General features: G+C 43.1%; 1 protein-coding gene across 2 annotated transcripts in view; it reads left to right on the top strand.

Annotated features, from left to right (window-relative positions):
• LOC115075078 (nuclear receptor ROR-alpha) overlaps positions 1-13,180 on the top strand; it is a 170,794-nt gene that overhangs the window by 143,272 nt on the left and 14,342 nt on the right. For both annotated transcript variants that reach the window (XM_029575242.1, XM_029575243.1), the window contains exons 5-6: positions 2,221-2,342; positions 10,395-10,527. In XM_029575242.1, the coding sequence (XP_029431102.1) occupies positions 2,221-2,342; positions 10,395-10,527 (255 nt within the window). The remainder of the gene's footprint in view (positions 1-2,220; positions 2,343-10,394; positions 10,528-13,180) is intronic.

Below are 13,180 nucleotides of genomic sequence, written 5' to 3' on the forward strand. Positions count from 1 at the left end.
TGTAAAAGAGAGCAGGCATGAAACAGACTTTGCAGTGGCAGAAAATTCTGCAGTGCCCATGATGCTTCTGTGTTCTCAGTTAAAGAGGCATAGAAGGTTCTAAGAGGTCTTTAGTTGGTTAAATTTGCCTGGCTGAATGTTGTCCTTTATCCAGCTAAAAATATGCGTGGGCTTCCATAGCGCACATCCTTTTACGCCAGGTTAAAAAAGGCGTTTCACAGGGTGCATTTAGGTTGGGGGTGAAAAATGGTGCACGTACATGGGATTTCCAAAACTGAACCTGCTAGTTTATTTCCTCTGCCACCTGCATAAATAGCAGATGCAAAGGACACGAGCACTTTTAGTACTTGTCCTTCTTTGAAAATTAACCTGTGTTAAATAACCTACAGGCTGTTGCAATAAGCTGAGCATAAAAAAATTTGTGCACTGGTTTCCAGCACACATTTTTAACACTCAGATTAATTTTTTTTTTTTTTAATTTCTGACGCAGTAAGCTAATATTATGCAAATGCATCAGGAGTTAAAAAAAAAAAAAAAGAGCAAAAGCTGTAAAATGTGCGCTCGGCATTGGCCTAGTGCACATTTTAACTCAGGAATGTCTGGCATGTCTGAAGTTTGTTCTCTCAGCAGTAAAGTTTTGAGCCTTCCCTTGGTCCGCGTTGTAGATCAGAGAAAGAGACAAGGGAGGAGAAAAACTTTTGCGAAGTGTGTGAGATTTCCACAACACAGCATGTGGCAAGCATTTTACTGATCTGCTACTATTAGGCAGAGTGCAGAAGATCTGTATTCCTTACGATCAGCATATAGGGGAGACAGAAAGGAGCTCAGGGGTGAGGCAGCTGAGGGGAGCTGGGTGTATGTCCGGTCTGGGGAGTTGGTTTCCTTTGCACCGGCTTTACTTGGTCTGAGATTCAGGGGGGGTGTATATGACTTTTTTTTTTTTTTTGTGACAGCGAGAGTATGAAGATTTTTGGGGGTGGGGAGGAAGAAGGGTTCTCGGCAGGCACCATGCCCGAAGTCTCTGCGAGCTCACCCTGATCCAGCGCAGTAGCGCTGGAAACTTAACTTCATTTCTGACCTGAAGTTAAGTTTCCAGCGCTAAGAAAATGACAGCCGGCCCAAATCACTGCATTTCATTGGGGAGTGATACTTAATGCCCTCATCTGCATGGGAATTCTATGTGAGGGCACTAAGTATTACTCCTGTCTTAGAACATTCATTTTGTGAGTGTAAAACTACTTACTGCATCAGCAGTAAAGTTTGCGCTCACAAAATGAGCGTTGAATTGCAGGCAATGCAGTGCGTTGGCTGGAATGCACCTTTCTGCATTGGCTCCATAGTAAATAATAGCAGATGAAGACCAGTTGGCCCTAATATTTGAGATTCTTCCTCTTGCTGGTTAACTACCACTTTGAGCAGATGAGCATGCAAATTCCCATTGCCCAGACCAACAAAAGCTCCTCCCCATGTCCTTTACCCGGCTTCTCAACCATGCTTTCACAATCACCTTCCACAAGTGCCTCACGCATGTCTCTGCCTTCTACAAGTTACCCCCCCCCCCCCCATCAGCCCCTGCCATACTCCATGTCTGTTGTGAAAGCATTTCCAAATTCTGTCATCGTTTTGGTTGCCCTTGCCAGTAGGCTACTCCAGGCATTAATCACCCTCCCAGAAAAAAAGTAGTTTCTTGTGTTTCCTCTATATTAATTTGCCTGCAACTTCATATCATGATCCACTCTCCTTGAATTTTCCCTTCCATGGAAGATTTTTTATTCTTCCCCACCCCACCGAAACCTATCGGTCATTTGAAAGTTTCTACCTTTTCCCCTCTATCCCTTTCCTCCTCCAGTGAGCCATACCCTGAGCGCCTTAAGCTTTTATTTGGAGGGTTTGTATCATGGGTTGAGGGTTTGGTTTGGAGTCACTTAATATCCAGGTAGTTTCTCTTTGAAAATTTGCTAGAAAGTACTCAGGCTAAAAAGTATCTACATACGTTGTAACTATTTTGTCCTCTATAAGCGAATCTGGGGGGGGGGGGGGTTCCCCCATAATACGATAAACCACGAGAATCCTCTCGTTAGAGGAAAAAAGAAGGTACGTCAAAAGCAGAAACATCAAACCCACAAACAGAAGTGTATTTTTAGACTTATCAAAACATGTTTGACAATGTAAGATACTTTTACTCTTTTAACTAAGTCTCTCTCTTGCTCTTCCATTCAGAGCATCTTGCACAGAACATTTCCAAGTCACACATGGAAACATGCCAGTACTTGAGGGAGGAGCTTCAACAGATAACATGGCAGACGTTTCTCCAAGAAGAGATAGAGAACTACCAGAGCAAGGTATGGTTTTTGAACTCACTCAAATTCTAGCCTTAGACATTCAGCTCACAGACTTGCTATCACTTCTAGAATACATTTTCATTTTTTATTATTTGAACTCCTGTTCTTTCTATAAAAATATAATCTTCCTTATCATCCTGCAAGACCAATCCAGCTAAGTGGGTTTTAATCCCCTCCCCCCAATCCCCCTGGGCTGATGAACGCAGATGACATGCCTTTCTTCTGTGACATCACTGGTTAAAGGGATTTGCAACTTGGGTTCTTGCCAGGAGTCTCTGCCTACAGCAGGCTAAGCCCTCCCAGTCCTTAAGAGTTCTTAGGGGCTCAGTTTGATACAAAAATAGGATGTAAATTCCTGACCACCAAAAAAGGGGCTGATTAAAATAGTGGCACAAGTGCAAGCATTTCCGTCTCAAAGGGTCCCCAAAGTTTGGGACTGTTTCCAACTTTTGGGTTTTATGGCTTCCACCTGGGACATAGCTTCATGGGCCAGTGCTCATATGCATCCCCTGCAGTAGTCCTTACTGTCACGTTGGTCCCCCAAATCTTAGAACTGTGAAATTCATCTGTCTCTGCTTCTCCTGGTAAGGGACAGCCTGAAGTGGTGGGCGACACCTTCAAATTTGTTAAATGGATTTGGAGTTTGTCTCTTGAATTTTAGTAACCTCAGATGCAAGTGCAATGAATTGGAGATCCATAAGAACTCATCTCCCTCGGCACATGCTTGGATTGGACGTGTCTTTGAGAGCTTTTGTGAGGAGTTGTCTGTTTCACTGTATTCAACAGATATTGTGGCCATCGTGGACTTCAGAGAGATTTAGATAAAGGGGTAGTGCTCAGTTCTCCAAAAATGCAAGTTGCAGCCATTTTCTGCTACAAAGATCAGGTCGAAGGTTGCTCTGTGGCTGTGTATCCAGATGTAGCCCACTTCCTCCGAAGGGGTCAAGCATATCTGCCCTCTGTTTTGGTCCTTTGTTCCTCAGTGGGATCTTAATTTGGTCCTCAATGCAGTGATAGGTTCTTTCTTTGAGCTGTGAAATAGGCTTCTCTAGAGGATGTTTCCTTAAAGACGTTTTTTTCTGATGGTCTACTCCACCAGTTGTATTTTGGAATTGCATGCCTGATCTTACAGACCTTCCTACCAGGTGTTTTCTGCTGAAGTGGTTACCTTTGGTTTACTTCCATCCTTTCTCCCAAAAGTGATGTCACCCTTTTATTTGAATTGGTCTGTCTCACTGCCAACCTTCTGTGGGAGCAAATGTCATGGTAAAAAGAACAGCCTCCATCTTTTTGATGTCTAATGCATACTTTTCAGATACTTGAAGGTAAAAAGCCCCTTTCGAAAATGGACAAGTTATCCATACTGTTCAGCAGCCCCAGTAGGGCAAAGAAGCTTCCATGGCCTCTCTGGCCAAATGGATCATGGAGGCAATTACATCGGCATAGTTGCTGAAGAGTTTTCAGATACCATAGCTCCTCTGTTCTCATTCCACAAACGGCCAGGAATCATTCATCACGGGCAGAATCCTTTGCAGTGGATCCAGAGGATATCTGTAGAGCAGCCATCTTTGCAGACTACACATAAATCCCAGGCAAATGCTAAGTTTCGGGCAGGCATTTTCAGAGCAACCCTGTCTTCCTCCTGCCTGGTCTAGTCTAAGCTTGGATAATTTCTGCTTGTCTGTACTAGTCTAGCAGAGTTCTTTTCTTTCCTTAAGTCCTGTTAGACCAGTCTAGGATCCACCCAGGAATGCAAAAGCTGCACATAGGTATTTCTCTTTCCCCTTAAGAACATAAGAAATTGCCATGCTGGGTCAGACCAAGGGTCCATCAAGCCCAGCATTTCTGTTTCCAACAGAGGCCAAACCAGGCCACAAAAACCTGGCAATTACCCAAACACTAAGAAGATCCCATGCTACTGATGCAATTAATAGCAGTGGCTATTCCCTAAGTAAACTTGATTAATTGCAGTTAATGGACTTCTCCTCCAAGAACCTTTTCAAACCTTTTTTGAACCCAGCTACACTAACTGCACTAACCACATCCTCTGGCAACAAATTCCAGAGCTTAATTGTGCATTGAGTGAAAAAGAATTTTCTCTGATTAGTCTTAAATGTGCTACTTGCTAATTTCATAGAATGCCCCCTAGTCCTTTTATTATTTGAAAGTGTAAATAACCGATTCACATCTACCCATTCAAGACCTCTCATGATCTTAAAGACCTCTATCATATCCCCCCTCAGCCATCTCTTCTCCAAGCTGAACAGCCCTAACCTCTTCAGTCTTTCCTCATAGGGGAGCTGTTCCATCCTTTTTATCATTTTGGTTGCCCTTCTCTGTACCTTCTCCATCGCAGTTATATCTTTTTGAGATGCGGCGACCAGAATTGTACACAGTATTCAAGGTATGGTCTCACCATGGAGCGATACAGAGGCATGATGACATTTTCCGTTTTATTAACCATTCCCTTCCTAATAATTCCTAACATTCGGTTTGCTTTTTTGACTGCTGCAGCACACTGAGCTGACGATTTTAAAGTATTATCCACTATGTTGCCTAGATCTTTTTCCTGGGTGGAAGCTCCTAATATGGAATCTAACATTGTGTAACTACAGCAAGGGTTATTTTTCCCTATATGCAACACCTTGCACTTGTCCATATTAAATTTAATCTGCCATTTGGATGCCCAATCTTCCAGTCTTGCAAGGTCCTCATAATGTATTACAATCCGCTTGTGATTTAACTACTTTGAATAATTTTGTATCATCCGCAAATTTGATAACCTCACTCGTCGTATTCCTTTCCAGATCATTTAATTTATATCTTTATTGAAAAGCACCAGTCCAAGTACAGATCCCTGAGGCACTCCACTATTTACCTTTTTCCACTGAGAAAATTGACCATTTAATCCTACTCTCTGTTTCCTGTCTTTTAACCAATTTGTAATCCACGAAAGGACATCGCCTCCTATCCCATGACTTTTTAGTTTTTTTAGAAGCCTCTCATGAGGGACTTTGTCAAACACCTTCTGAAAATCCAAATACACTACATCTACCGGTTCACCTTTATCCACATGTTTATTAACCCCTTCAAAAAAATTAAGCAGATTTGTTAGGCAAGACTTCCCTTGGGTAAATCCATGTTGACTGTGTTCCATTAAACCATGTCTTTCTATACATTCTCTACAATTTTGATCTTGAGAATAGTTTCCACTATTTTTCCCGGCACTGAAGTCAGGCTCACTGGTCTATAGTTACCTGGATCGCCCCTGGAGCCCTTTTTAAATATTGGGGTTACATTGGCCACCCTCCAGTCTTCAGGTACAATGGATGATTTTAATGATAGGTTAAAAATATTAACTAATAGATCAGAAATTTCATTTTTTATTTCCTTCAGTACCCTAGGATGCATACCATCCGGTCCAGGTAATTTTCTACTCTTTAGTTTATCAATCTGGCTTACTACATCTTCCAGGTTCACAGTGATTTGGTTTTGTTCGTCTGACTCATCACCCCTGAAAACCATCTCTGGAACTGGTATCTCCCCAACATCCTCATTAATAAATACGGAAGCAAAGAATTAATTTAGTCTTTCTGCAATGGCTTTATCTTCCCTAAGAGCCCCTTTAACCCCCTTTGTCATCTAATGGTCCAACCGACTCCGTCACAGGTTTCTTGCTTCGGATATATTTTTAAAAGTTTTTATTATGAGTTTTTGCCTCTATGGCCAACTTCATTTCAAATTCTCTCTTTGCCTGTCTTATCAATGTTTTACACTTAACTTGACAATGCTTATGTTTTATCCTATTTTCTTCATATGGATCCTTCTTCCAATGTTTTAAGGATTTTGTTTTGGCTAAAATAGCCTCTTTTACCTCACCTTTTAACCATGGCGGTAATCGTTTTGCCTTCCTTCCACCTTTCTTATTGCGTGAAATACATATGGACTGCTCCTCTAGGATTGTATTTTTAAGCAATGTCCATGCCTGTTGAACACTTTTAACCTTTGCAGCTGCACCTTTCAATTTTTTTCTATTTTCCTCATTTTATCAAAGTTTCCCTTTTGAAAGTTTAGTGTTAGAACTGTAGATTTACTTATTGTCCCCCTTCCAGTTTTTAGTTTAAATTTGATCATGTTATGATCACTGTTGCCAAGTAGCCCCACCACCGTTACCTCTTTCACCAAATCCTGCGTTCCTCTAAGAATTAAATCTAAAATAGCTCCCTCTCTTGTTGGTTCCTGAACTAATTGCTCCATGAAGCAGTCATTTATTACATCCAGGAATTTTGTCTCTAGCAAGTCCTGATGTTACATTTACCCAGTTAATATTGGGGTAATTGAAATCTCCCATTATTATTGCACTGCCAAATTGGTTAGCTTCCCTGATTTCTCTTAGCATTTCATCATCTGTCTGACCATTTTGTCCAGGTGGACGGTAGTATACTCCTATCACTATACTCTTACCCAACACACATGGGATTTCTACCCATATAGATTCTACTGAGCATTTAGGGGGTAATTTTCAAAGGAGTTACGCGCATAAATGTAACTACTATTGTAGCGTAGCAATTTTCAAAAGCCATTTACTCACATAAAGTGCACTTATGCGAATAAATCCTATGGACGATTCAATGGCATATTGTAGCAATTTTCAAAAGCCCACTTACTCGAGTAAAGTGCATTTACATGCGTAAAACCCAGATTTACGCATGTAAATGCTTTTTAAAATCCGCCCCTTAGTGTCTTGTATGATCTTTATCCTGTTGGACTCTATACCCTCCCGGACATAAAGTGCCACACCCTCAACAAGTTGATCCTTCCTATCATTGCGGTATAATTTGTACCCTGATTTAGGATTGTCCCATTGGGTATCCTCCTTCCACCAAGTCTCTGTGATGCCAATTATGTGAATCTCATCATTTGCTGCTATACACTATAACTCTCCCATCTTACTTCTGGCATTGGCATACAGACATTTCAAAGTGTGTTTTTTGTTTGTATTAACATCCCTGCTTTTCATTGTTAGGGATAATTTGGAAATCATTAGCTTAGTTTACATATAGGAGCATGGACTACATTTGCTTTTATTGGAACCTCTCTGTTGGGATGTCCTAACTCTCCTGTTTCATTAGAATCCTTCAAGGATACATTTCTCCGAACCATGCACTGCTGAGTGACTGTCAGCTTTCCCCCTTGTTCTAGTTTAAAAGCTATTCTTTTTGAAAGTTAGTGCCAGCAGCTTGGTTCCACTCTGGTTAAAGTGGAGCCCATCCTTTCGGAAAAGTCTCCCCCTTCCCCAAAGGTTTCCCCAGTTCCTTACAAAACAGAATCCCTCTTCCCTGCACCATCGTATCATCCATGCATTGAAACTCTGGAATTCTGCCTGCCTCTGGGGACCTGCACGAGGAACAGGAAGCATTTCAGAGAATGCCACCCTGGAGGTTCTTGATTTCAGCTTCCTACCTAAAATCCTAAATTTGGTTTCCAGAACCTCTCTCCCACATTTTCCTATGTCATTGGTGCCCACATGTACCACAACAGCCGGCTCCTCCCCAGCACTGTCTATAATCTTATCTATGTGATGCGTGAGGTCTGCCACCTTCGCACCAGGCAGGCAAGTTACCAGGCAGTCCTCACATCCACCAGTCACCCTGCTATCTACATTTCTTATAATTGGATCACCAACTATGATGGCCGGCCTAACCCTTCCCTCCTGGTCAGTAGCCCTGGGAGACCTGTCCTCAGTGCAAGAGGGCAATGCATCACTTGGAGAGCAGGTCCTTGCTACAGGATCACTTCCTGCTACACCAGGGTGATGTTCTCCTACTGGGAGACCTTTCTGATCCAAGGCAGCACTGGGGCTGCCAGACTGGATTTGGGACTTGGCTACTATGTCCCTGAAGGTCTCATCAATGTACCTCTCTGTCTGCCTCGGCTCCTCCAAGTCTGCTATTCTAGCCTCCAGAGATCGGACTCATTCCCTGAGAGCCAGGAGCTCTTTGCACCGAGTGCACACATACAATCTCTCACCGGCAGGTAAAAATTCATACCTGGCCTTCGGAAGACATAGGATTGTAGTTCTCTCCATAGGAAAGCAGCTAGACCCACTCCTGTCTCATCTGTTCTGCCATCTTCTCCTCACCTATCTTCTGCCTGGGGGATACTGCTAGAGATTTCCTTTTTCTAGTAAGGATAAATGTACTATTGCAGGGATGGCCAAGTCTTGTTCTCAAAAGTAACAAACAAGCTTGGTTTTCAGAATATCTACAATGAATTTGCATGAAATAGATTTGAATGCACTACTCCCTTGTATGCAAATATATCTGCATATTCATTTTGGATATCCTGAAAACCAGCCCAGTTGGTGGCTCTTGAGGACTGGAGTTGGCCACCCTTGTACTATTGGTTTAAGGGCTTGCTCAATTGCTTTGAAAGAAGGCTACAGGCAAGGACACAGGTTTCACCTCCCTTTATTCAGTGATGATGTGTCAGAGAAAAAGGCATGTCCTCTGTCTCCATCAGCTGGGGGTGGGGCTATGAAAACCCACTTGTCTGGACTGATCTATGACTAAATATTTGCAGGTCCTGTAAGTGTAGTCAAATTCTAGGAGCCAAATTGATGCTGCAGAATACTGGACACCATTCAGGATATAATACCTTTCAGTGGGATCGCTGTTAACATAATAAATGATGTATATGAGGTTCTAAGTCCACATAAGTCCCTTCATTTGGCATCTGGACTCGAAAGGTCATATATCTTATCATCCTTGGATAAGATTGCACCCTGTAAATAATCTAGTTCCTAAAGGAATTTTACAAATTTTGCCCTATCCTAGGCATCAAAAGGTTAAGCACTAGTTTATCCAAAATAAATGAATTCTTCCACTTTTCATCTTTATAGGTTTCCAAATGTAAAATATATTGTAATAGCTAAGGTCCATAGCCCTCACCCTGTTTTGACATCCTGGGATGTAGCCATAGCTCTCTGATTCAACGGCAGGGGAGAAAGTCTGATACTTCGTGCAAACCCAGCATAGCTCTCTGCTTCAATGGCAGGGGGAATGAAGAAACGTGGATCTATATACAGACAACAACCAACAGGGACTGCGTCGCATAGTCTGAGAAGACAAATGGGCAAGGGTGTAGCTTGCTTATTGCGGCGGTTACTACCCCTAAGCTAGATATTACACTTAGATGCTGCTCTTTGCAGTGGAAGGGAAATAGAACCAAAAGGTTACTAAGAGCCAAGAGTAACAGATAAGTATGAGAAAAAAAAAAAAGAGTGCGAAGCTTGCTGGGCAGACTGGATGGGCCGTTTGGTCTTCTTCTGTCGTCATTTCTATGTTTCTATGTTTCTATATTTTCTACTAGCGGAACCACAAATAACGTCATGGTGAGAGCTGGTGGTTGCCCTCCCAGTCAAGCTAGGCTGCAGCAACAGCTTCTCTCCCACTGTGCCGTTACACTCTCACCATGACGTTATTTGTGGTTCCGCTAGTGGAAAATGGCTACATCCCAGGATGTCAAAACAGGGTGAGGGCTATGGACCTTAGCTATTACAATATATTTTACATTTGGAATATATTTTACATTTGGAAACCTATAAAGATGAAGAAAAGTGGAAGAATTAATTTATTTTGAATAAACTAGTGCTTAACCTTTTGATGCCTAGGATAGGGCAAAATTTGTAAAATTCCTTTAGGAACTAGATTCTTTTCAGGGTGCAATCTTATCCAAGGATGATAAGATATATGACCTTTCGAGTCCAGATGCCAACTGAAGGGACTTATGTGGACTCAGAACCTCATATACATCATTTAATATGTTAACAGCGCACAGTAGGAGAGAAGCCGCTGCTGCAGCCTAGCTTGACTGGGAGGGCAACCACCAGCTCTCACCATGACGTTATTTGTGGTTCCACTAGTGGAAAATGGCTACATCCCAGGCTTTCAAAGCACTGCTAAGAGGAGGCTTTTGAATTAGTCTTCATTTCAGCTCAAGAATGGTTTTTCTTGGTTTTTTTTTTTGTCTCCTCTTCTTCCCCTTCAACAGCAGCGGGAGGTGATGTGGCAGTTGTGTGCAGTCAAAATAACGGAAGCTATTCAGTATGTGGTGGAATTTGCCAAACGCATCGATGGGTTTATGGAACTGTGTCAAAATGATCAAATTGTGCTTTTGAAAGCAGGTACGTAGGTACATTTTGGCGCCATGTTTCCGGACAGCATCAACATTGTTTTATAAAAGCTATGTCAACCAAAGAACAGACATCCTCCGTTTTGACTTCTTATGTGTTAATGCTTTCTCCCAGAAATCTGTTTTATTAGGATTCTCTTTACCAGTGTTTCCCCAGCGTGGGGAGCGATTCTGTGGGTCTGTGTTCCTTTGGATTATTGTGCTAAGTCTTGCATACCTCATTTGGCATTTTTGGTTTTGGTTGCAGTACTTTAACCATTTTCACACACACCTTTGATCCAGTAGTGAAAGGGCCTTGGTCCTAGACTCATTGCTGCTAGTGTTCATACTAGAAGGAGATTGGAGAGAAAATTCCACATTAATCCAGGAGAATTTAACCCAGTTTTTCTCCTTGATTGCGTATTCCAAGAGAAATCAATGGTGCATCAATTGTATGCAATTGGAGGTTTAGCTTCAACTCCCCCAATATTAAATCCGGACACAAATTAATCCTGGAGTTAATGCCAAGCCTCCATTCACATCCATTCTGCATCTACAGTGTGAATGGAGCAGGGCTCAAAGTAAGATTAATCTAGGGATGGCTTTGTGTGTGAAAACAGTGTTTGCTACATGCAGTCTGTGTTGATTCATTTTTAATTTTTGAATCTTCTATTTTGAACCATAAGAGAGAATGCCCCAGCTCTTATTGGTATGCATGCAGCATTTTTTTCTTTCACGCTGCTTTTTGCATTACTCGTTTCAGTTCAGTTCTTATTGCGTTTCTTTTTACTTTTCTTTTTTTCCTTGCCCCTCTCTTTCTTGGCTCTCACATAACTGTTCTGTGTTTCCTGCTGTTCTTTAGAATTCTGACCTTTTTGAATGTTTAGCATTCCCAACCCTTTATCTTTGTCTCTCCTCTTTAGTCCTCCCTCCTTGTCTTATTTTGGGATCTCCTTCTCTTGCTGTCTGCTTTAATGTCCCTTTGCTTCCCTCCTACCTCTATTCTACTCTCCTTTGGTGGCCTCTCTCCTGTCCCTTCAGGTCCTTTTTCTCCCTAAAAGTGTTCCTGTACACATGTTTGAATGTATTTCTACCCCAGAGGCGAATGTTCAGTTCCATGTAAACCGGTGCGATATGTATTGTAGGGATGTGAATCGTTTTTTGACGATTGAAAATATCGTCCGATATATTTTAAATCGTCAAAAATCGTTAGGGCCACGATACAATACCAATTCCCCCGATTTATCGTCAAAAAATCGTAAATCGGGGGAAGGGGGAGGGCAGGAAAACAGACACCCTAAAATCCACCCCCGACCCTTTAAATTAAATCCCCCACCCTCCCGAACCCCCCCCCCCAAATGCCTTAAATTACCTGGGGGTCCAGCGGCGGTCCGGAACGGTCTCCTGCAATTGAATCGTGTTGTCTTCAGCCGGCGCCATTCTGCGCCGCCATTTTGCAAAATGGCGGCGCAAAATGGCGGTGGCCATAGACCAACACAATTCGACTGCAGGAGGTCGTTCCGGACCCCCGCTGGACTTTTGGCAAGTCTTGTGGGGGTCAGGAGGCCCCCCCAAGCTGGCCAAAAGTCCCTGGGGGTCCAGCGGGGGTCCGGGAGCGATTTCCTGCCGTGAATCGTTTTCCGTACGGAAAATGGCGCCGGCAGGAGGTCGTTCAGCGGGGGTTCCAGACCCCCGCTGAACCCCCAGGGACTTTTGGCCAGCTTGGGGGGGCCTCCTGACCCCCACAAGACTTGCCAAAAGTCCAGCGGGGGTCCGGAACGACCTCCTGCAGTCGAATCGTGTTGGTCTATGGCCACCGCCATTTTGCGCCGCCATTTTGCAAAATGGCAGTGCAGAATGGCGCCAGCTGAAGACAACACGATTCAATTGCAGGAGGCCGTTCCGGACCGCCGCTGGACCCCCAGGTAATTTAAGGCATTCGGGGGGGGGGGGGGTCGGGAGGGTGGGGGATTTAATTTAAAGGGTCGGGGGTGGGTTTTAGGGGGTTTTAGTGTGCCGGTTCACGATTTTAACGATTTTCACGATACTCTAAACACCCAAACGGCGACGATACGATTCCCTCCCCCTCCCAGCCGAAATCGATCGTTAAGACGATCGAGGACACGATTCACATCTCTAATGTATTGTATACAGGATCATCGGTATATAAAAATAAAAAAATAATAAATAAATAAAAAAATATACCACCTCTGTCTCTCCTAGCTATTCCCCTCCTTTTCTTTCATCCCCATTGCCTCACTTCACCCTTCCTTTCTGTTCCCTTTCCCCCGTCCTAAGATTTGGACTGGAGACGGTGGAACTGTAAACATTGTTTGTTTGTTTTTGTCGTTTAATAAAGGAAGTATAACTGTAGAAGAGGAGGGGGTATCTGCAGGGTCAATGAGGCATACTGTCCCTGCATTGCCACTACGCATGAAACTTTGGCCTGATGCCTCTTAGCTAGACATGGCTGACCCATAAGGCATGAGCCCTTAGACCAGGGGTGGCCAAATCTGGTCCTCGAGAACCACAAACAGGCCAGGCTTTCAAGACGTCCACAATGAATATGCATGAGATTAGATTTGCCTGCACTGCTTCCATTGTATGCAAATCTATCTCATGCATATTCATTGTGGATATCCTGAAAACCTGGCCTGTTTGCTGCT

The sequence above is a fragment of the Rhinatrema bivittatum genome, chromosome 13 (genome assembly GCF_901001135.1).
Source record: "Rhinatrema bivittatum chromosome 13, aRhiBiv1.1, whole genome shotgun sequence".
NCBI classification, from domain to species: Eukaryota; Metazoa; Chordata; class Amphibia; order Gymnophiona; family Rhinatrematidae; genus Rhinatrema; species Rhinatrema bivittatum.